The following is a 24,148-nucleotide window of genomic DNA, read 5'->3' on the forward strand; positions in this document are numbered from 1 at the left end:
GTTCCTTATGAATAATTAGATTAGAAAAGGGGGACTGTGATGAAATGCAATAGGATGTGATGCTTATGAAACAGCACATCTTGAATCCAGATGCTGACATGACAACATCATGAAGAGCTAATTTGCACATCCAAATTAATACCATCATGATGATAATACAAAAGAAAGATATGCATATAAAATGAGCTACAGAAAATAATGTCAAAAAGAATTGAGGTACTTATACTACAAAAATACATCTTTTTGACATTTTAACCCAGTTGAAAAGGTGTAAATAGACTAAATGTCATATTCATGAGCATAGAGATACTTAAGCAGACTTACTAGAATTTAATTCACTATCTGGCAACACATGGGCAAGCTGTTTAATAGTTATACCCATCAAACATGCACAGCACTCACATAAACAGGTGAATAAATTTCATTACATTCTATTATGCATCTGTTTCTATTTGAAACACTGAATATTTTTGTATTGTTTGGTGCTTCTTAGGCATACACCATCAACAAAATCTTCAGTAAGGTATTTTTGAAGGATCTCTACACGGGGCCAAAAAGAACAAACAATTAGGGTTTAAAATACTTTAAAGAGTCAGGTATTTCTGCAGCTGTCCTGAGTTGTCTGTCTGCATATTTTCATGTCTGAATAGTTAAGGAAGATCTTTCTCAAATACACTTAACAGAAAATAATGGCATTACCAAAGAAAGGCAGAAATAGTTTCCTTTCACTTCTGTGTCTCTCCTTCATGTAAAGCTTAAAACCCAAATACACACATTACAAGGCAGACTCTACCTTTGCTACTCAGACACTGATGTCAAAGAAGATGGCTCCTTTCTCCACATTTTACAGCTTGTAACGTACATGGATCCTTTTTGCCCTATGCATTTGAGAATGTGTTTTGTCAAGGCTAGAACACTAGTTGTGTTCTAGTGTGAACATGTAAAGGATGTTCAACTTTTAAAAAAAAAAATCTACATTCACATCAAGCTGATGGGATCCCTTTAGAGTGAAGAAACATACGTAAAGTCAGCTGAAATTATAACACTACTGAAAAGGATATGGCAGGAACAGAAGGATAAAAGTGAATTCATGGGACACAAGCAAGAGGCATAATACCGGAAATAAAGTATTATAGACATTTTGAAACGTAATGAGTGAAGATTTTTTTATCATGCAAGGGTAAGGAAAACCTCATTAAATTAAAAACCCCATACTTAAAGCTAATAGCAACAGTGTTCTTCACCAAGCATTTTGGAATCTACTACAAAATATCACTGAGACAAGGAGATCAGTAGGATTCAAGCAAGAAGTACAGCTATGCACCTATCCACATCACTAATTATGACAAAATTTTACTAACTGGAACAGAAAGATGTATTAAAAAAATAAAAAAAACTACAAAGCCAGAATAATTCCATACCTTCAAAACAATCACCTCAACACTGTGGAAAAGTAAACATATTTCTGGACAAACGATGCACACTTAGAAGCGGGACAGCAACAGGGGAAGAACATCAAATGTTCCCACTTTGTATTTGGCTAGTTATGAGGAAGCATGCAGCATTTTTGTACATAATATTACACCTACTACGTGAACAACAAAAATGCTTCATTATTCATTCTAACAAAACGCTTCCTTTTAGAAGAAGTTTCAAGTGCCAGCTTCTTCATTACCACATCCCAACAGTCTTTGCTTACTGAGATTGATCCCACACTGTTTAAATCACTAGGAGTTCCTTCCAGGGACTTCAAGGGAAACAGTATCAGGACCAAAGTCTATGAGTAGAATACGTTAACGAAACCAAAAATCAAATAACCAGCAAGACATACAGGCAACATGCAGTGAGGAAACATATGTGAGGCATAAGTGAAAGCTTTTATTGGTATATGAAAGCATTTTCATGAGCTTTTGCCACCGTAACCCTCATGCTTCCTGTACTTATCTGCCTTTTTTTTGTCACCTCTTGCTGTGCACTGTCTAAGTTATAAGATTCTGGTGGCATGTTCATTTTAATCACCTATGAGGCATCATACACTCTTGTGGCACTGAAGGGAATAAATAACACGACGTCTTTTATTTTGAGAAGTCACAACTAACTGCTCTTAGTCATGATGTACGTTCTACTCACCCAAATAACAGACAGCCTCAAATCAATGTAGTTCTTCACTTCAAAGGTGAAATATTAAAAAATACATTTATTTTTAAAGATCCTATGCATCATCCTAAAGCTTTTGACAATCTCCAAGTGCATAAATTCACAAAACACCATGCCTAAAACCTGGCATGCTGTTTTGTTCTCTAGCTGGCATGCAAGTTTGTCCTCCTCACAGTCAGCCTGCCACGCAGTTTGTGCTTTGCAGCAGCACTGAGACCCATTTCTGAACTTACATGGAGCAAATGGATGACATCTTAGTTCCCCTATTCCCTGCCTTCATTATCTGCACAAAGGCTGGAAGTTCTGCCTCAGAATATGCTGCTCCTGAAACACTGTCAGATGATTTAGGGTAGGTTTGGCAGACAATGGTTTCTGAAGTTACATCAGCCTAGGTCTGTGCAGTAATTTATATACTGCTAAGATCTAATTAAGTCCATGTATTATTTCATACATGTTTTATTGCTAGCTTTTCTTGTGGAATGATCTTACATGAAATGTATGATACAATACCAGAACTCACTAAAATCAGAAGATAGACATGATCTATCAAAAACCTAAAGAATACTTAGGATACTAATTTCGGATGTCATTTCAGAACACTAATTCCTGGCATGAGAAAATTTAGGCAGGAAGCTTCTGTGAAATATTTTAATATTTTCTTTACTAGATATCAAAAATTTATAAGAGGTAACAAAGGGTAAAACAGTTCTGGAACAGGCCCTAAGCTTTCCAGTGTTTTCAGACTACAGGCAGAGGACTGATGACAGATCACTATCACTCTGGCACCCGTCACTGTTTGGCAGAGCTGTGATGCCACATGGCATAGATATAACATGCACTGTATAGTAGTTCTAAACATAAATGTTTTAAAGATATTTAAAGATATTAGTAGGACAACAAGAGGACAACAGAAGGCTGGTCTTACTACTACCTCTGCTACATCCCTGCTGTATTCTCTTCTTACATCAGTCTAGCAAATTTGCACAAGAACAGTTATGCACGGGTTTTTAATATAAAGAAATTATGTACAGATAAGGTTTGCAATAAAGCTCATCATTCATTCCTCCTTGCTAGTCTCTTTATTACCCTCATTAATATTGCTTTTCTGTCTACAGACCTGTGCCTCCAAGTGCTTCCTCAATTTCTCTCACCTGAATAGGACCATGGGACTTATCTCAAGGGTAATATTAAGTATGTTCACATATTTCCTGGATTTTTATGTATGGATCTATTCTCTGACTTGCAGAGATCATAACTGGAGCTTTAACTGTCCTTCTCTGGGAATCAAAGAAACGCATCATTTGACTGGACCGGTGATAACACTTCAGCCTATTTAAGAGCATTCACAGTGCTTGGTAGCAGAAGTTTTATTAAAAGACGCTCTTGGGAATCCATACAGTTAAAATTCCACTGAAGCCACCATATCTGAACAGCCCCCTAGATCTTATAAACACCATGCACATTAAAGAGAGATGTGTATTAAAGACTGCATCTTTAGGGTGTCATAATATCCTGAAATAAGAACAAACGAACTCTTAGCTAAGAAACTACCCAGACAAAAAATGAACTACTAGCAGTGGGGAAAGATAATTATTGTTTCCATCTGTTTAAAGAAAAAAAAAAACAACAAGAGAAAAATCATACAAGAAGAGCCATTTCACAACTATTTAGCTAGATCTGGAATTTGAGAAATAAAAAAGTGTCAGTTGATGAATTACAAGCTTAATTACATCTGGGATAAGACATTTTAGAACCCATAGGAAAATGATTTTCTCAATGTCAGCATGCTCAGATGCCCACCAGCGAGCAGTCCCTCCTCTATTCCAGGGTTTCAGTGAAGACAACATACATGTCAACCACAGTAGAAGAAACACAAACTAATGAAACTGTGCGTAAGCTATAATTACACTGTCTCAGTGAATGGCACTTGGGGTATTGTGAACAGATTGTACACGTTACTTCACACAGGGCTTAATGAAGCATTCTCTGTTCTACAAACTTCACCTCTTGATTTAATTAACCTTCATACCTATACATGCACTACCTACCAGTCATAAACGCTGGAAAACCCTTAAATCAACTACAATGCTTTTGAACTACATTAGAAAAGTAAAAGAGGTTTGGTTTGTGTTCAGTTTGGCAGTTCATATGTGAACAGCAAGCAAACTGTAAGGTTCTTAGATGACAAAGACTCACATGGCGAATTTGGCCCTAAATCAGCTCTCCCAAATATAACATCTAATCCTTTAAATGAAATTGTAACAAAGCAGAATGGATTCATTCACAACAATAAAAACCGACTAAGATTTTACTAGAAGAGAAATAAACACGAAAATAATTTAGGAGGGCTACCTATTACAAGACTTATGGAAATTAAAACATTCTGTTTTGCAGAACAAATTAGATGTCTAGCTCAACATCTCAAGTTTGTAGGCATGGTTTTGCACAATACAAATATATAAAACTGCATCATTTTCACCGGCTCTTAAAAATGGAAAGGACACTTATCATTGTTGTCTCAAATGTAAAAATCATCATCTCACAGAGCACAGCCGTTAATCTTTTACAAGTTTAGGACAGAGCAGGCTGCTTACAGCCACTCTGTATATCTCCTGTTAGCCTGCATCTTCTTGTTCTCCTGTACCACTTCATAATTTCCTCCTGTATGAGTATGAATTTTTGCTCAGACTCTAGCACTCAACAACAAATGCAAAGGGAAACTGTCTACTGTCCTGCTGGAAGCAAACCGAAGAGGCAGGGAAACAGTAAACCCCCATTTCACAGTTCTCTGCTAATGAAGGCTGCCCCCGTACTTTGAAGGAACAAAGAAAAAGAACTGCACCGTAGAAAGGCACCTCAATGGCACAGGAGCTATGGGGGCTACTCCTGGCAGGTAGGGTTCAGCTGAATTTCTTTAATGAAGATTCAGTAGCTGTGTAAACGGCAAAGCAAAATTGACACACTTTCTATGCTTCCCTTCCCCCAAGATTAAAGTTTGCATAACATACTTAATATTTTATTTCATTAAAAAATCAAGTTGAAATTACTTAATGCTCAAATTAGAAAAACACTCAGGATTGATTTAGAGAATACAAGCTGCATTGGAGAAATATTAGTAAATTCCACACAACAACAAAGAGCAAGTGAAAGCTGCAGAGATAATTTATGTGAATCTCTGAAGTCATTTTAATAGTATCTCTCATAAAAAATTAATCTGTAAAAGTTAGCAAGCATGACACAGAGGAGGAGAACCGGTGGACTGGATAGAAGTTGGCTGAGGGATAAAAGGGAAAGTTTGCCAGGCACAGAAAATGAGGACTCTGTTTGCATTTTAAAATTTTTCATCCAGCTCTAAAGACTTACATTACAAGCAAAAAGAAGTACAAAGGCCTCCCTACAAGCCTATGAAGCAACACGATTGTTACTTTAAAAAGAACAAAACCAAACCCACATAGAATAAAGCAGAAAAAAAAAAATCAACAAAACGTAACATCATTTATGGTTACATTTGTCACTCCAGAAGAGAGATTTCAAGGAGGAAGCAGAAACCTGTGTAATAGAGGCCATAAAGCAGGATTTTAAATTAACTGAGAATTCAGCCAACCTTGACAACTTAAACAGAAGGTACCAGATCTGTCCTTTTCCTTCACTGGAGCTACGCTATTCAGTTTACATGAGAATCTCAACCAATGTCAATGTCATTTTGGCATAAAGGATAATAATAATTGCATTTATGATATATCCCTCCAAGGCAGCATGCGAGATCACTCAAGCAAGTTAAAATATGCCATAATACATGAAAACGTTTAATATATTTTTAATCTGTACTTAATATTTTTCACTTCAGTAGAAAATGTGCAGCTCCTGTAAAGCAATATAGTGTTTTGTCTCATACCACTCTATTGGATAGCTAAAAAAACCCAACTATGTTGCTCAATAACGTAACAAGAGGAGTAGCTAAGCATGTTTGCTTACCTCACTACACTGCTGTTAGCTACTGAAGGGCCAGGTTTCACCTTTGTTATTCTCTCCCTAACTTAGTTCTTGGGGTCTGGCTGCATGGTAGTAATTTGAACTTCAAGATACCAAGACAGAAAGAAATACTGTGATCCCACAAAGTGCCACACTCCAGTGAGACCAGGGACACAGAGCATGACAAATGACAGTTCAACTGGTGCTGAACAGTAGGGAGAGAATTTGGTATGGGATATGCTTAGAGCTGCTGTGTTGGTACCACAGATCCTATCGGCAGATTGTCCATCACTACCCAGGCTGGGGGCTCCGCCAACAGGGATGCTCACCTTCAGCAGGGATGCTGAAGGTCCCAGTTGAGCTTTTCCTCTCACCTGGTAGAAAGCAAAATCGGAACCAGTGCCTTCCAACTCCCCTGGGCTAAGCCTGAAACTAAAGTCTCTCAGTTTCCAAAGTGCCTCAACACAGGTAGGGTGCCCACCTGCCTCCTGCCATTTTCTCCTCCTCTTCTACAGCATTACCAAACAAGATGGACACACACAAGTCATCTCCACACAGAGCTCAGCATAAGCTCAGGGAATTCACTGAGAATCTGAAAAAATATAAAGCTCAGGATGTCCCATAGATACAGTCGGACTTTGAGTCCATTTCCACCAGAATTAAGTCAGAATTGGGTGACTTTAGGCCAAGGCACTTATGACTTGCATACTTAAGTGCTCTGGGATCTTGTGTTTCAAAACAGAAGCAGTACCACATTTTTTTTGAAACATCTACATGTTATGTGGTACAGGCATCCCGTTCTTTCAGATTTAGACAGCAGCACAGACCCATTAACTGGGTATGAACCGAAGAGGACTAAAAAGCGATACATTATTGAGAACTTAGCAATTCTGGAAGCCACATGGCATCAGCTGATCTTCTGGGGATGTGTCCTTGTACTCTCTTATCCTCCTTACACAATGACTCACAAACTCCCCTCACAATACTTCACATGAAGTTTGTGTGAAGGTCACTGCTACCCAAGGGAGAAGGCAAGGCTGCTGCTACCACCTTACACTCCAAGACTCTTCACCAGATATTCCCAACTCAAAGGGCAGTACGAGCAGCCAGGCTGCCATAGCAGGGACCTGGCTGTGTGGCACAGTTTGCCACAATATCCTTCAATGCTGTAGCCTGTACACTAACACAACTAAGAATAGTCCTGGAAGATCTAAAAAATCAAGGAAATGGTCAAAACATAGTGAAAAGCACTCTTCAAACTATTATTTACAGACTTGAGAAAGTAGCTATAGATTTTATAAACATGAGCATGAAGATGTAGTTTCCTTAGGGTGACCGCTATCTTGAGTGCCTGAAGTTCCTATATTGTCTGGAACAGTGATAGAATAATACAAAGGGTATAATCCTGGATTTATAAGAATTTTGAACTGAATAGGTAGAGAATTAGGTTCATGGCAATTTTAACATCCTCAGATACTGGTAGTGCAAGGAACTGTCCTGTGCAGCACACTGGGTTTGTTAATGTAAAGACAGTGTAAATTTTTAACAGTCAGGACAGTGGCCTCTCTTATTTCTTACAAAATAAAACTCTAGATGAACAGCATGCCAGAATTCACATACCCTAGAAAACACCATGGTCTTCTGGGTTTATAATCAGACTGCTCTTCAAAGTCCAAAGCTGTAAACTAATTGATGGCCCCAGTTCACTTGTACTTGCTACTATAGCAAACCTTAAAGCCAGTGAGGCTGATACCTGACTTCACAGTAAGGGCTTTCCACAGCCCTGACTAAAGCCTTTTTTCACCCTTACTGGTACTATTATAGATTTTATTCAGTAATTAAACCTAGGTTTCCCCTTCTTGCTGTTGTTGACAACAATGAGAGGTGACAGAAACACCAGGTGTTTTGTTTTTCCTGGGACTCTGAAAAATTAGAGGTTGGTGAATGAAAGAGTCCTCTATTTGCTTGTGTACCATAACAATAAATAAACCTCGATCTGCAAAAGCCAAATCTGTATTATATGCATTGTTTCAGAGTGCAACTGACTGGAAACATTTTTACTCTGGTCTGCAATTTGAGAATACAGCGCAGAGCGGAATAAAGCCATAGACTTGGAAAAGCTATTTATACTGCATATGCCCGAAGGAGATATAGCTAATAACTAATTCATTTCACATCACACATTTGAATGCAATATGAAAACTTCCCAGTTTCTTATCAGCACAGGAGAAAAGCCCCCACTGTGGCTTTCTTTAAAATAATTAAGGATTCTTTACCAAAATATTTTAATCAAACTAAGTCTCCACAGTAGTATTTTCTTTCCCTGCCTCATATCTATTTCCTGAAGAGGTCCATACCTATTACTTGATAAAAGCATTTCACAACATAGCAGTTTCCCAAGCTATTAAGAATGCTGCTCATTTTCCTAGATAACACATTTTTTATCAAATAGTTTTCTACAAGCTGGATTAAAATCCAATATATTATTGGTCGTATCAGTAGGGAAAAAATGGGAAAATCTGCTAAAAAATTCGGTGAGCAATGCAACTGTAATATCTGCATATGATAGGTTTTGAGTTCACTTAGTTTTTTGTTGTAGGAAAAACAGATCAGCTAAGTATTATTCCATGGAGTAAATTGCTGAATATTTTATTACAAATGATTAAGAATTAAATAGCAGATAAGAAAGATAAGGATTTGTAGTCCTTGAGAGACATCAATAAGCACATTGAGCTTCCATTCTGCTGCAGATACAAAGCAGCAAGCTGGCACAATGCTCAGTGCAGTGATAGACTTCTCGTTTGTCCACACCAACAATTTCTGTTTTCCTTCGCTTTTCTTCCACACGCTGACACCAGGTGTTATAACAGCTTGACTCAAGGAGAGTGTCCTAAGAACAGTGTGGTTTCAGCCAATACTGGTGCCAAGGCAGCATCATAAATAAGCTGGTAGGGGAGGCTGTGAGGAGCCCCAGCTGGTACTCCCCAGGAGCTACTATTGCCATGGGACTCTGTTAACTCTGACAGAAGAATAAGGGCCCTTGTGGACAAAAAAAAGAAGAAAAAAAGTCCAAAAAAACCCCCACCAATTACCCTATGGTTCAAAGACTTAGCAAACAATGACCCACTATTTAATCTGGGGCTTCTGTTACTTCTTAATTAAAAGGCAAGTTTTTGTTAACAGGTTTTATGCTTAAATTGGAATTAATTTCTATATGAAACAATGTGAATGAACTCCGCCAATTTGTAATTCATAGCCCCTAGGGCCCCTAGTTTTTACTGAGTAGCATGACAATATCCTAATTTTACTTCTACCACAGCAGAAGCAGCATGAAAATTATTTATAACACATGTTAAACATAAACTACAACTAGATATTGTGAGCGTACACCCAAATAAGCATAGTCTGAATCTCTAACTAAATTTAACGGAAAGAATGCAGATCTCCTTCAATAACTCTTTTAGGGTTTGGGGTTTTTCCCCTTTAGCAGAATATTCTGATAGCATTAGGAAGCACAGCTCAGTGACTGGTGAACATCCATTTCCAGAATCAGACCTTTTATAGAGTGTAAAAGGATACACTACTTTGTGTGTGTGCATTGATTTTGTTCAGGAAATGGAGAGAAGCTGACCTGAGGTTTGCTCAGTTTCAGGTTGACGGAAGGCTTCTGGTTTGTTGTGGGGTTTTTTTATTCTGTTCTCACTTTTGCTGTTTATTCATTTAATTTCATTATATTTACTTTATTCTGTGTTCATTAACCATGTGCTTTAGTTTGAATCACTGTATTATTCAGAAAAGAAATATGTCCCCATTGCAGAGTAATCGAGCAACAATATGTTAACTACTAAGATTACCAAAGTAAGCTATCCAAATTATAAAATAGCAGATAACAAAATGTTGCAAAGTGTAGTTATAAAAGGGTTTAAAAATAACTACTCTGCAAAATAGCATCAGCTGCTCACTTTTTCAGATTTTACTGTGAGCTAGAGCATGTCCAGACTACAGGCAACAAAAGAACATGCAAAGACTCTACACAACTTCTGAAGACAGAAATGAGTGTAGCTGTTTAGATTTCCAAATATATTAATACAAGGATACAACACCAGCTCTTGAAAGTCATTGCTGCTTTTTAATTTTTGCTCACACAGTATTTGAAACTTTGAAGAGCAAATGTGCTACCTCATCATAATATTAACTCTTCAATCATGACTTTTCCCATCAACTACGTGGAAGATAACTTTATGCTAATATTTAAAATAATCTTTATTAATTGCTGCCCCAATGTAAATGGCTTCATTACATACATAAGTAAAGAAATAAAACCCAAACAGAAAAGAGGAAAACACTAAAATGAAATAAGTAATACTATACTGGATATAAGCCTTTCTGTGTTTTGTTAAAAGGTCAGAATTATCTATTTCCCCAAGGAAACTCCAAGTATTTCACTTTTAACTTTTATAACAGAGACAGTGCAAAGTGTGTAAGTTACCAGAAATGTAAATTCACTAGTCCATTTTAATGGTAAATAACATAGCACTGCATAATCAAAGACATGTGACAGCACATCAGGTTTTTGGACTCTTTGAATATATACTATGACACTGCTTGAGTCAGCACCATCTCCATAACACGGAAAAGTGAAAATGCCTTTTACAAGAGCAAGAACAGAAGGCAAAGAAGTGATCTCCTTCTGAGGTTTATTTATAACCACTCCCTGCAAGGCAACACGGATACTGATCATCCTGTCTCTCGATGATGTACCAATACAGGATGCTGATGTACCAGTACATCAACTTGTCAGGAGCAGCCAGAGCAGCATTAAATAGCAGCAAGGGTTCAGTGATGTTACAGTGCTGAGTACACATAAAAGTTCCCATCAGTTTGCTGGTGCTGAAGAACGAGCGCTTCAGCTGCTATCCATGTTTGTTGTGTTTTCAGATGGGCATGCGGGGAGGTAACAAAAGCAAACACCATGGAACACTGAATCATATTCATTCCTTTTATAGAGCAGGGCAGAATAACACCAAAAAGCTTTTCTCTCCTCCACTCTTCCCTCGTTTTAAGGTCTGTCTCACTGTGTGTGTACTACATTGGTACAACCAGTCCACTCCCAAACCAACTTAGAGATTTCTTCTACTGAGCATTTGAAATCTGCATCCTCTCCTACTTGCTTTCCATGATATTCATCCTCAGCACTTTGTGCTGAAGAATTGGTGCTGATAGAATGGTCTGTATATCATCATGTTCTAAGTCTAGCTAGATTCTACCTGGAGCATCTGGAGCTTCATTTTAAAAGGTTTAGTTATATATGATGACCTTTCAAATAAAGCAAGAGCTTTTGGGTCAAGCTCTCAAAAACAATGATAGGAGAAACTCATTTGCTGTTACTATTTTTCAAGATACCTTTCTATACATTTAATTGATTCACTGAGTGACTACCAAGCTAAAGTAAAATCAGCTTGTGATTATACACCTGAATACAAAAACAGATTACAGATTCCAACTTTTCATTACTTGACTTCAGTAAACACATTTTTCATTTAACATTAGAAATGTCTCTGGGTCTGATACTTCTAAATTCTCTGATTATGAAATTCCTTTCATATATTATCTGGATTTTAAAACCATCTCTAGCATTTTACTACTGTTGTAATACTATCTATGCTAACAGAATTCTGTCATGCTCTAGTCTTGTTGCAATGAGGGGTTAAGGTGAGCATTTATCAGGGGTTGGAGGATACCCTGTCCACATCCTGCACTTCCACAGCAGGCATTAAACTCCAGAGCCTTATTCCAAAGCATATAGTTAGATTTAATTTTCTTTGCCAGCTCCCAGATATTTCCAATGTGGTGTCCACTTTTTCTCTTGAGAAGGAATCTTTCTCAAGGCCTTTTCTGTTCAGAAATTATTTTGTTGGCAGTCAGATCATAAAGACAGAAACACAATATTTTATAACCTAAAACTACCATTAAACACCATCAGAATTTTGTAGAACAAAAAGAATGCATTTATCTCACCCACCTTCTAGGGGGGTTGGAACTAGATGATCTTTATGGTTCCTTCCAACCCAAACCTTTCCATGATTCTATGATTCAAATGCTTTGACCTGCCCAGATGCAGACTAGACAGATATACAACAGATATAAAGACTAATCACAAAACCCTGGCAGTGGACAAGAAAGGGAAGCATTTGACACAGACCACTATAGTATCACCAGTATGTCATCATAGACAGCATCACAAAAAAGATCTACTCATCTTCCCGTTCCACTAATGATACACACAGAAAATTACCAATTATCTGTTTGCCAAAGGTATGACCTGTCAATTGAAAAGATAGACATACCTTAAATTATTTGCACAAATTAAACAGGAGCATTATGGGAACCTTTCATTAACCTCTTAGCAAGAACATATATTTTAAAACAACTACATTCAAAAGGAAAATCATCTAAAGACCAATTTTGCAAGGCTGAACATCAGTGGCATCTATTCTCTAAATCTAATATTCTTTTGCCAGACAACAGAAAACAGATGCTATGTAGATACTTCAAAGCCACATGTAACTCACAAATTGCACGTGACCTACAGAATTCTTTGTCGTGATCATCAGCTGATGGTTTAGACCATGGTTGGTACAGGATCTCCCTTAGCAAGACCTGGACATTCACTGGGGGCCAAATGTGCCAGCCAATATGAGCTTGCAACCATTCACTGCAGAACCCAGATGCTCTCCCAAGTCCTTAGTGCACTAGGGAGAAGCCACTGGAAGGGGTTGTCTCTGGGCACAACACCAAAGTAAGGATAAAGCTCAGCATCTGAAGGTGGAGGCAGCGAACAGCTGCAGCCCACCAGGTACCACGAAGGAACTGCATGCAGAAAGTATTCCCCCCATCTCTGGGCAAGACAAGACAGCTTCAGAAGACTTTCAACTCAATATCTAAATGATGTAAAAATCAAAATTGTAATAGTCTTTGTGCAATTGGATTAATATTCAACCACTGTCATGCTCATATAAGACAATTTAAAAATCCTGCCTAATCAGTCTTAATTTTTAGATGTTATGGATGATCCAAGCAGAGCAATATATCCTATTGGATATCAAAGTCTTTTAAAATGTGAACCAACAGCACCACTTCAAAAACATCTTGAAACTCGTAAAATTCTGTATTTTTAAAGTTATGTCCCTTATAGTTCAGAAAAGACACAGGCAGGAGACAGAAGATATTCCCATCTAAAACAAAAAAGCAAAGAGAAGTTCTGACCTCAAAAAGCAGCCAGTTGACACCGAGATTGCTTGCTCATTCCAACAGCTAGCTGAGATACCAGAGCAGATATAAAGAAACCTCATTATTAGCTATCATTTATTGATCCATTTTTTCTTTTGATAATAGAGTTATTTTATAGTCAAAATCTATGCTTTGTTAGAACACAGTCTATTTTCATTTTATGACTGCTGAGCATAAAAAGTAAAATGAAAGTATGTGTAAAAAAAGAAGTAGAGTTTTGGTTTAGGTTTTCACTTTTTTTTTCTTTTCCACAAGTAGTTAAACCAAATAAAGTTAAGCTGCCAACAGTCCCACTGTCTACCTGCCACTGAAGGCAAGTTTGTGAATCTCAGGAGAGGGTGAGTTTCCCACCAAGCTGCAGACTCGTAAGGAGATGTCAACATCAAATGCCAGAGTCAGGCCAGAAGTCTCTTTTCAATTAATTTTTTTTTGAGAGTACTGATGAAAAGATAGTCCACAAGAATGAGGACAAATCGTACTGTCACAACTACCCAAAAAGCAACAGAATCAAGAGTCAAATGAGATCAAAAATGGTTAGTATACATGACTGTACCTTGGTCTATCATTTGGAAGATATAATTTATCAGTGCAAGCAGTGCAGCTTGTCTACTATATATAGGGCTAAACCCAGATGGATTCAGTCAAGGAAATGTGAGGATTCTAGATGCCACCAGAGTCGCCTTGCGCACAAGCTTCCTTATAGCTTTCCCTAAAAAACAAAGAAATTCAAGACAAAAATGGTGAAAACTTTCCTCATCTAAGGATAATTTTTCAAGCAGGAACAAAACTGCTGACCCTGTAAGCAAGCAAGCACCTTGTTCTCCCAATCACTTTCAATAACAGAAAAATACTCCCTCAGTGGACATTCCCAGACTTACAGGAGTGTAAGTCACAAGCTGCAGCCCAGATATTTCCAGCTTCTATATTCACTTACATCAGTGTAATTAGTTGAGGCTCAGGAGAGTTTCCTCCCTCATACTGCTAACCCCAAAGAAGTAGATACTAACTTTAGAATTACCAGCCCTGATCTAAGTCACTGAAATAATTAAGTACCTTGAATATTCCTTAATGTGAAACCTATTGTATCACTGTTAAAGGGATTCAACTCAGATTAATCAATTTACCTTCCATCAACAACAGTTCAATCGAATGTTTGTTGAAGCAGAGTTTGAAGAAGTACTAACTTCTTCAGTTAATAAAATTTAAAATGGAGCCCAGAAAATCAGTCTACAGGATCTAGAGAACAGGTGCTCTTTCCCTTTAAAAGGTATGATCTTCCTAGTGAAAAAGGCAAAAATTATAGGAAAAAAAAATCACACAAGTATATTTATTTCAGAGAAATTAACTGTATTTCTGTCATCAGAACATAAGGAGATGAAATTCAGGAACCACATTTTATATTAATATTGGTATTCAAACCAAAGCAGCCCAAACTACCAGCCTCATTCTGTATAGCATCAAAGAGAAAAACCTCATGGATCCATGCAGAAATATATTCTTCATTTTAATTTACATCTTTCACTTTTCAAAAGCCTTTCTTTTCTAGGAGTTACATAGGAAAGCAAATACATGCAAGCACTGAATATGAAAAAAGGAAATCTATTATATGTTCCAGGGTGATTTCAATGCTTATTTACACATGCTTACATTTAAATTTGCAGAGCTTTGAAATTCAGAAAGATGAAGTGCTGTATCAAAGCAGTTCTTTTTATTAAGGCATTTGTCATTGTGTGAATCTAGTCCAGACAGCAGCAATCCATTCCAGTTAGTTACTCAGGTCTGTATTTGTGTGCATCATGCACTCTCATGAGAGAGTTTTCTTTCTACTTATGCTTGCACTATTTAAAGCAGTACTTTTAATAAACAGTGAATCTGAATCAAGCCCACGGTACTCTTTTGGTGGAAATGGGGCAAGTCCTCTGGGTATGTAGATCATCATATCTCTATTACATAATTTCCAAAAGCAGTGGAGGTACAATACTTACACCAGAAGAGGGACTGCTGCACATCACTACTTCAAAGATTCAGTATAAGCAATGAAGAACTATCAGTATGTGTATACAACATGTGAATGGTAAATAAAGTGACATGTAGCAAGCCATGCCTTTGAACAACCCATCAGTGCAGAGAATACTCTTTATATAACCAAATTTAAGTACACTTCCCATCCCTTACATTGCAATTTCCTTAAAAAGGCAGAGCCCTACGAAGTGAAATCCCATTCCTTACAACTTGCCTTGCAAGCTGGGTGGCAAGTAGACATCAGCAATCACCAGCCAAAGGCAATTTTTAGGTGAAGTAATATAGGAATAAACATGTACTTGAGATGTGACCCAAAAAATTACTAAAATTAATATCTTGTATAAACGTTCATAAAAATTATTAAAATGCAAGGGTCACTGCAGAACAATCTTTCGAGAGCTTGAATATTCTTGCCCGCTTTCTGCCTTAACAATTTTAGATGCTCAACACTTTTTAAATGATATGATCAATGACTCTTTGCTCAACAAAGAACAAATTAAGCTATCTCTAGATCATCTATGTCAGCACTGGAAGACCTCATCAAAGCATTTCTTTTCAGAGAACAACTATACAAGAGCTCTGACAAGTCTCATTTCCATCATTTCTCTACGAGCCATTTGTTGGGGTTTTCCTCTTTTACATTTCAAACCATCATCCCTTAATGAACTCTCCACATCCCCATCATCAAGTGAAACTCCACATCAGGGACAATAACTGTCACTTAAATACTGGCAATGTGTTTATGAACATTTTGATTTCGTAATCACTTTCAGGATGCCTTCCACGGTATTTTAATATCCACAATGGTCACAAATTAGCATTATTTTTCACAAGTGCCCTCCACACATTTTAAATGCATGCCATAAAAAGGCTATGTCCAAGAAGAACAAACTCTCATTCTTTGCTTTCCATCCTGTATTTATTTATAGTTGAAAAATCAATATAAAATATCCCATATTAATTATAATGCAAAACTATCTGCCATACTCTAATGCTATAATGCCATAATGACTGCTAGTCATTTGTATGTATCTTGCAACTTAGTATATAGTTCTCTTTTAAAATAAGTTAAAGAATACTAATAAACAATAAAAAGCTCATCTAATAATAAAATGCTCAACTGAAAACATCAGAAGATAAAACATCTGTGAACTGTGTTATTAAAATCGCACCTGTAAAAAGGGGGCACGCTTAAAAACCATCTCCTGGATATCTGTTTTTTATGTACTTACACATCAGTGGCAACAAACAAATGTGAAATACCACATGTATTAAATTTGGCAAACCAAACCCAGAAACTCTAAAAATATTTCTTGATTCATCCAGATTTTTCTAGGGTTTTCATTTCACTGAAAAATGTGGGAGATTGTCCCACGAGTGTATGTTTAAAGCATAGATTTGACATAAATAAAAATTAATAATTGACCTAAAAAGACTTTAGTCTGTTTAGCTAAATAGTCAATGGGGAACACTCCATGTACTACTTATTAGGGTACAGGAATCCCAGTGTAATAAATTAAGACTTGCTCTTTATTATAAGCAAGGAAGAGTTTTACGCTTCCTTTTAGTTTGCTATGACACGTATGGTTTTGCTCTGCTGGTTTTGGGTCTGGTTTTTTTTCTTGGTACTATCTTGGCAGGTGGATTTTTGATTCTCTTTGATGAGCTGATGCACATCTTCATCTTGATCTCTTGCAAACTCACGTACCACATGCGTTCAGGACCTGTATTTCCTGAACATCACAGCTGACTGCTCTACTAGCCTGGTGGCACATATGCAGCACACTGGATGTCCAGTAACAATGAGGAATTCAACCACTGAAACTGAGCTATTTCGGAGGGGGGAAAGCTCACCATCTCTACCAGCACCATTTAAAGCCTCTCCAGGATTCAACTTCATCACTTTGTTGCTATTCTTAGTCAAACCCCTGATAACTGGGAGGTGGTTTTGCTCATAGTGAGAGTAGAGATATCATTATTCACTGCCAGCATTTTTGTCCATGGTGGGACATTATTACCTGCATACAGAAAAAGAAGGGATAGCACATAAAGCTCTGGGACAGCAAACAAAAGCTCTCATGACACTTCTGGAAGCAATAAGTAAAGGCTTTTTCAGAAGATCCTGTTATCCATAGGGAAAGGACTGTGACACTGTATTGTATAGGGCATGTAGAAAAAAGCATTCCAAGCAGAAATCTTTACCTTTTTTGTCCAGTTATTTCCATATTCAAATATGTGTTTCTACATACTTATTGTTATCAGGTATACTGTCTAGATTTTGATGGACTTCTAGTATGTAGCACTGTCTTCTATAAGAGTAATTTCTAAATTGAAATTTAAAAGTTTTACTTTTGACATAGCCATGAGTTCAGCAGTAAGTTGCTTTCTGTAAAAGAAGCTATGTTTTTTATTTGTCCTGCTGATACAGTTGCAGGCTGGGTGGGTAGAAAAACCACCTTGCCTCAAAGCCAAGAAGCTCCATAAAACCTGCAGAAGACTCGCAAAAGTCTGTCCCTCCTTTCGTCCTCGCCTATCAGAATATACCTCTCTCTAACTATCTAATTTTTCTTTTATCCTTGTATCACTGCAGCTACATATCAGCACCATCAGAACTTCTAAATCCTTCTACATTATCTAGCAGTCTTCCAGAATTTTCTGATTAGTCAAACAGCAACACTAAAATTGGGCAGACAACCAGCAGTCCGTTGATTTTCTATGAGCAAATAATATCCTGTCAGAAACATTCTACCTTTTAGTAACACAATGAAAAACAATCAAAAGTGGATACAGAATAAGAACACCAGATAATGTTTTAGTTAGAAATTACTGATACCTTTTGGGTGATAAAACAATATAGAGAAATTAGTCCAGTTATTCAATTTTTAACATAATCCTGAAAAAGAACGAGTGCTGTTACCACCATTACTAGCATTTAGTTACACATTAGAATATATATCACAGGCATAGACTGTGATATTTTCTCGAAACTCAAATTCTGCCGTTCTCCCAACCTCCTTAGATTCTTCAAGTCAACAATACCTGCTCTTTTGATACAGCTCTAGCCTTTGTGACCAGTTTCTTATTCTGGGCTGAATCATCACAAAAGCCACTTGATTGGCTAAAAATAATAAAAAAACTGCTGAATACCATAGCAACTGCCTTGCAGCCTTGCTAACATGCAGGAAGGATTTTTTACTTGAACAAGAGCTACAAGTGAAAACAGCAGGCCGAAAGCAGATCTGGCATAATATCAACAACGCCACAAAAACACAAAAATTGCTTAACCCCTCCCCAATCTCTTCCCTGTAAAACCTTTTGGGCAGCAATGAATCTTCAGGTTCTTATTAAAATACAGTTCAGAGAACAAGGAAAAATGTGTCCTATAGTACTGATTCTATGTATATATCTAGTAAGGATTAAATTTTGAAAAATCAAGTCATGGAAGCAGAGCAGTAATAGAGCCTGACCTTCAGTTTTAATTAATAATCATATCACTTGATAAATAAAAGGATTAAAAGTTTCTAAAGAAACATTTCCAAATATACTTAACTCCACATTGCCCATTTTAGTGATCACTTTTAGGAACATACCAAAGCAGTCAAGATACTGATAATAAAAAACAATCACTTAACGACAAAACCCGCTAAGAATTGCATATGGCCTATAAGGAATACATTTGAAAGAGTATTGCTGTGGAATTACGGTAAGAGTCTGCGTTCAGTTTATAGGGCAACGTTTTGGCAGAGGGTGGGCTCTGTGACGAGCAACCAGAAGCTGCCCCATGTTGGACAGAGGCAGTTCCAAGACAAATCCACCGCTTGTCCAAGTCGAACCCACAAGTCATGCGGGTGGTACCTCCGTAATAACATATTTAATAAAGGCTAAAATACCTCTGCAGCAGCACCTGTGAGAGAGAAATGAGAAAACATGAGAGAAACTACCCTGCAGATGCCAAGGTCAGTGAAGGAGGATGAGGAGGAAGTTGTTCTGCAGGCACCAGAGCAGAAATTCCATTGCAGCCAATGGAGAAGACGATGGCAATGCAGATTGTCCTCCTGTACCTGATGGAGGACCACAGTGGAGCACAGATCCACCCTGCAGCACATGGAGAACCCCATATCAGAGCATGTGGAAATGCTCTGAAGGAAACTGCAGCCCATGGAGAGCCCAGGCTGGAGTAGGATCCTGACAGGAGCCGTGGCCCACACAGAGAAGCCCACCCAGGAGCAGGTCTTCTGGCAAGAACTGTAGCCTGTGGGGGACCCATGCTGGAGCAGCACATTCCTGATGACTGTACCCTGTGCAAAGCATCCATACTGCAGCAGTGGAGAAGGTCACACGTTGGAAAAGTTTATGAAGGACTATCAGAACTATCCCTGAGTGGGACCTCATGTTGGAGCATGGGAAGAGCAGGAGGAAAAGGAGCAGCAGAGATGAAGTGTTGTATACTGACAGTAACTCATTCCCCATTGCACCTGTGCTGCTCAGGGGTGGCAGGAAGTGGCAGAAAAGTTAGGAAGTTAGGAGTAAGTTGAGTCTGGGAGGAAAGGGGGTGACAGGAAGGTGGTTTGAGTTTTGAGGGGTTTTTTGTCACTAACCTGCTATATTTTTAATTAGCAATAAATTAATCTTTCTCAAGTCAAGCCTTTTTAGCTTGTGACAGTAACTGGTGAGTGATGTTTGTCCTCATTTTTCTTTCATCTTATTTTTTTCCCCTGTCCTGCTGAAGAGTGGGACAGAGCAGCTTGGTGGGCACCTGGGACCCGGCCAAGGTCACCCCACCATGGAGTACTTGTGTTTGAGGAAAGCATAAATTTCTCCTAGGCAACTGAAGCTATGTAGTCTTTGCTCTGAAGTAAAGGTACCCATCTGTTCTAGGTGAGCTATAATATGTCTTCACTGCACAGTAAAGAATCACAGTCCCCTCTCTTCTCCACCACATTTGGGGTGGCTTTAATCTGACGACTCTATTTGCCTGCATAAAAAGGACCAAGACTGAGCTTGGCTTTACAGGCCAGGAAAATTTCAGCTTTGCTCCTCCTTGTGCATCATTTAAGAGGAATTCAAAGGTCCTATGAAGTATTATCCAGTCAAGAAGGCAAGATACAATACCCACAGCACAGCCACTGAAACTGCTTTTCACATTAGGGCTAATTTTTAAACCAAAGAAGTCAAGAGTTAAGTCCATAACTGTACAGCATCAAATTAATTTACTTGATCTATCAGCATAATTTCTGAGCTTTTACTGACATTAAGGAGTGTTATAAACCACACACACCTATGAATATCCATGCACTTTCTTGCAATTAAAATGAGGGATAGAGCCTTACTCTGGGTCCCTAAAAATAGTGGCCTGGTTTTCCATTAAGGAAATAATTAACTATAAGGTGATATTTTTGGTAGTATGTTTTTTGTATCTGATAATAAATGGCCACAAAATTCTTAAGGTCTTGACCTTCAAACTTATGCAGTCTTACAGGGAGTTTATGGTCTCCAGAAACTCTTCCATCAGAGACCACAGACCCTGAATCAACGAAACATACTTTGGGTTTTGGAGGTGATTCCATCATATCAGTAAATTGTTTGACATGTTCTGTACATGTATGCTGGAAATGGGCACCTTTCTGTTTTGTCTCAGATCTCTGATATATCATAAAGACATGAAATCAGCCTAATTTTAACCATATGTCTGTGCTTGATATGTACATACCTCAAGGTATGTCTGTATTTATAATATATATATAGCATGTATACAGAATTTGTTAAACACTACTGAGAACTATGTACCTACTCAGAAAGCATGCATGCCATTTTTCTTCCAAGAGATACTTACTTTATTTCAACGTCACAAATTCATTTACTTCACATACCATAAAAGAGAGAAAAATTTACTAATCTGGCTCCACAAACAGTAGATATCAAAAGTATAAATAAAGGAAAATCAGGACAAAGAGAATCCAAGAAACTTAGCAAAGCTACATTCAAAGTTTTAGTTGCCCTTGATTTTAAAACATGTGAGTATCCAACACTTTTCTTCCTCATCAGGTAAGAATGCTTGATGGGCTGATCATCACAGAGTGCTCACTCTTACCCATTCCTCATACTTCAGACTTGGATTTTATGGTTAGCTTGTTTTGAAAAACCTTTGTTTTGTTTATAAAGGATGAAGCAAGGAATCTTTTTTTTTTCACTTGAACAGCTATCCAGGAAGAGCATACAATGTGAAATAGTACTCTGTGGTTAGTATTACTCAGGTAAGCACACTTTGTCCAAAAAAACACAATACATAATATGTATACTGGAGATGCTGACTGGAAGTACGACCCTATGATGTGCAAGACCAGATTTTGTTCTCATGATACTAATTCTACTCAACTTACGGCAATTACAATATATTCTGCTCCCCAAAATGTTAAATTTGCTCTGAAGAGCTTACAATCTTAAGTCAGAATCCAAAGAAAAGAGAGGAGGACAAGCCAGAAAAATGGTTACCCATTCTGCATACTTAAAAACACACTCACTCTTGCCTGTATAAATTAGAAAAATGTGGATCAAGGACAGAAACTTATTACAACAACAAAGGTCAGACCTCAGGGAGGGTTGGAATACAAAACTGTCATTGACCAGAGTTCTGAAACAATTTTTCCATACTCAAAGTGCCATGAAATAATTGACAAAGCTGCAGTACTGCAGGAGACATCCAGTGACTGAAGTTTTGGTAATGCCAAAACTAGTGCTTGAAAGTAACTGCCATAACCATGGTTCCAGCTGTTTCCAAAACTTTGGGAGAGGGCAACAGAACAACAGAATGTCCGAGAATCCTGTTATTCTATTATCCTTCATTCACCTAGCAGAAAGGCATTATCTGAGCACAAATACTTATATTGTTCTTATGACAAAATTTGCTATGACAAAATTATTATTATAACAAAATAATTATCTCATAAGACAGTATTATCAGGAATTTTAAAAGTAATTTGAACCATCATTTTTTTTGTCAAAAAAAATGAACTGTTTAAGAATATATATCTGCATGTTAGCCCAACTGATGAGTGTCTGGAAGCAACTTATCCATGAGAAGGAAACTCTGTGGCAAGACTGCTGGAACTGTTCCTCCTACTTAACAGTACTGTTGATACCTCTAGGGCCCAAGAAAAGAATTACAGAAATCTTAAACACAGAAGAGGGCATCTTAGCACAAGCACAGTACACTCAGACAAAAAACAATCTGCCTGATTACCGTCCAGTCACAGGAAAACATCTAAACCATTAAACAGATGTGCAGCACACCCAGTCTTATGTTATTACAACCTTTTACTGTAGAACTTCATTATTTCCCATAATATTCAGATTTCTGAGTTCAAACGAGAGTTGACCTAGGCAGTTCAAGGTGTTCTGCAAACTAAAGATGTTTGACTGGTTAGTCTCAGAAGAAGCTGTGTTAAACCACAAATTTAAAACAGACAGATCTATCCAAACACCCTGTCAAAGATCCCCTGCATTATACACAAAACCAGCAGGGGATATAATATTATTGTCTCTGAGAAGTTTTTCACCCCATTATGAAAATGATAAACCACTGCAATGATGTTATCTAACTCGCCAAAGGACACTTGTAGAATTAGTAGCTAAGTAAGAACAAAAATTCTTTATTTTAGGTCATTGAAAAGTCTCCATCTACACATGGGTCAGTAGCATAAAAGGGTCAGTACCATTTCATTCCATCATCTGCAGTCCAGTTAAAAAAATACAAACAAAACAGTGTGTGCAGTACAGTTACTTAGTGTGTGAGACATAGAAAAAGCAGAAACAAAGAAAGAGAAATTGCTTTACTTTTATTGTAAGTCTTTAGGGTTTGCATTATTTTTGGGACATCTCAGATTCTAAATAACAACATTCAGAACATGCACTGTCTAGGTGGGCCACTTCCTCTAGGACACAGTTGTTTTGAAAAATTTTTATTCCCTGTTTGTAAAGTAACAAAAATACAATCAGTGAACTGTAGATGCTTTTATCACATTTGCTTTTTGTCGGTTCCAAGGTCCATAGTCATAAGGAATCCCTGTAACCAGCATCTGGGATGGAAACAAAGTAAGTGACAGGCATCCCTACCTCCAAGTCCATCTCCAGAATCAACCTCATAGATGCTCTCCCCTTCCATGTTGTCTTAGGATGCAGCAGAAAGCAAGATCTTCATCAAATGATTTGCTCAGGCTCCAGAAGGAAGCTGAATCCACCCACTCTGCAGCCAGCAGGGAATATCTTTCAAACAAAAACATAAAAACAAAGCCATTGATCCACTTCTGCTATACAACAGAGAGGTCATTTAATTTCTCCCTCAAGTCCTCACCTTTTCAAGACTGTGTGTCAGTTAGATCTACATCCAATATTGCAGCTCTTTCTATCAATACAGTCTTTTCAGTAGGTATCTGAGCTCCTTTTCCCTTGTAAACTCAACTGTGATTCACAGTACAAACTCCCCACCCAATATGAAGAGGTTACATCAGTCCAAATTACAAGACTGTATTAAGGGGGAAGCCTCAGCACAAGCTCGGGCTCATTCATATGGCCTGACAGGACTAGGAATGGGCAATATGGGCAATATACTACTCATCCACAGGATTAGCTCTTCTCTGGCACACTGAGAGTACTGTGAAACCAAATTACATTCAGTTTGCAAACAACAAATACAGACTGAAAGCACACA

At 37.7% G+C, this 24,148-nt stretch overlaps 1 protein-coding gene across 9 annotated transcripts in view; it reads right to left on the bottom strand.

The window, feature by feature from the left end:
- Positions 1 to 24,148, bottom strand: part of PPP2R2C (protein phosphatase 2 regulatory subunit Bgamma) — a 194,180-nt gene that overhangs the window by 74,190 nt on the left and 95,842 nt on the right. Inside the window, exons 1-2 of one of the 9 annotated variants that reach the window (XM_027736243.2) lie at positions 23,554 to 23,680; positions 13,973 to 14,128 (exon numbers count right to left, since the gene is read on the bottom strand). The exons of 6 other annotated variants lie outside the window; for them this stretch is intronic. In XM_027736243.2, coding sequence (XP_027592044.1) covers positions 13,973 to 13,985 — 13 coding nt within the window. In that variant the 5' untranslated portion in view covers positions 13,986 to 14,128; positions 23,554 to 23,680. Of the gene's footprint in view, positions 1 to 13,972; positions 14,129 to 23,553; positions 23,704 to 24,148 lie in introns of those variants that run through there. 2 more of the 9 variants (XM_027736244.2, XM_027736242.2) reach the window with 2 other exon arrangements.

This window comes from Pipra filicauda, unplaced genomic scaffold (genome assembly GCF_003945595.2).
Source record: "Pipra filicauda isolate LSUMZ 115617 unplaced genomic scaffold, ASM394559v2 scaffold43_size3849885_pilon, whole genome shotgun sequence".
Taxonomy (NCBI): domain Eukaryota; kingdom Metazoa; phylum Chordata; class Aves; order Passeriformes; family Pipridae; genus Pipra; species Pipra filicauda.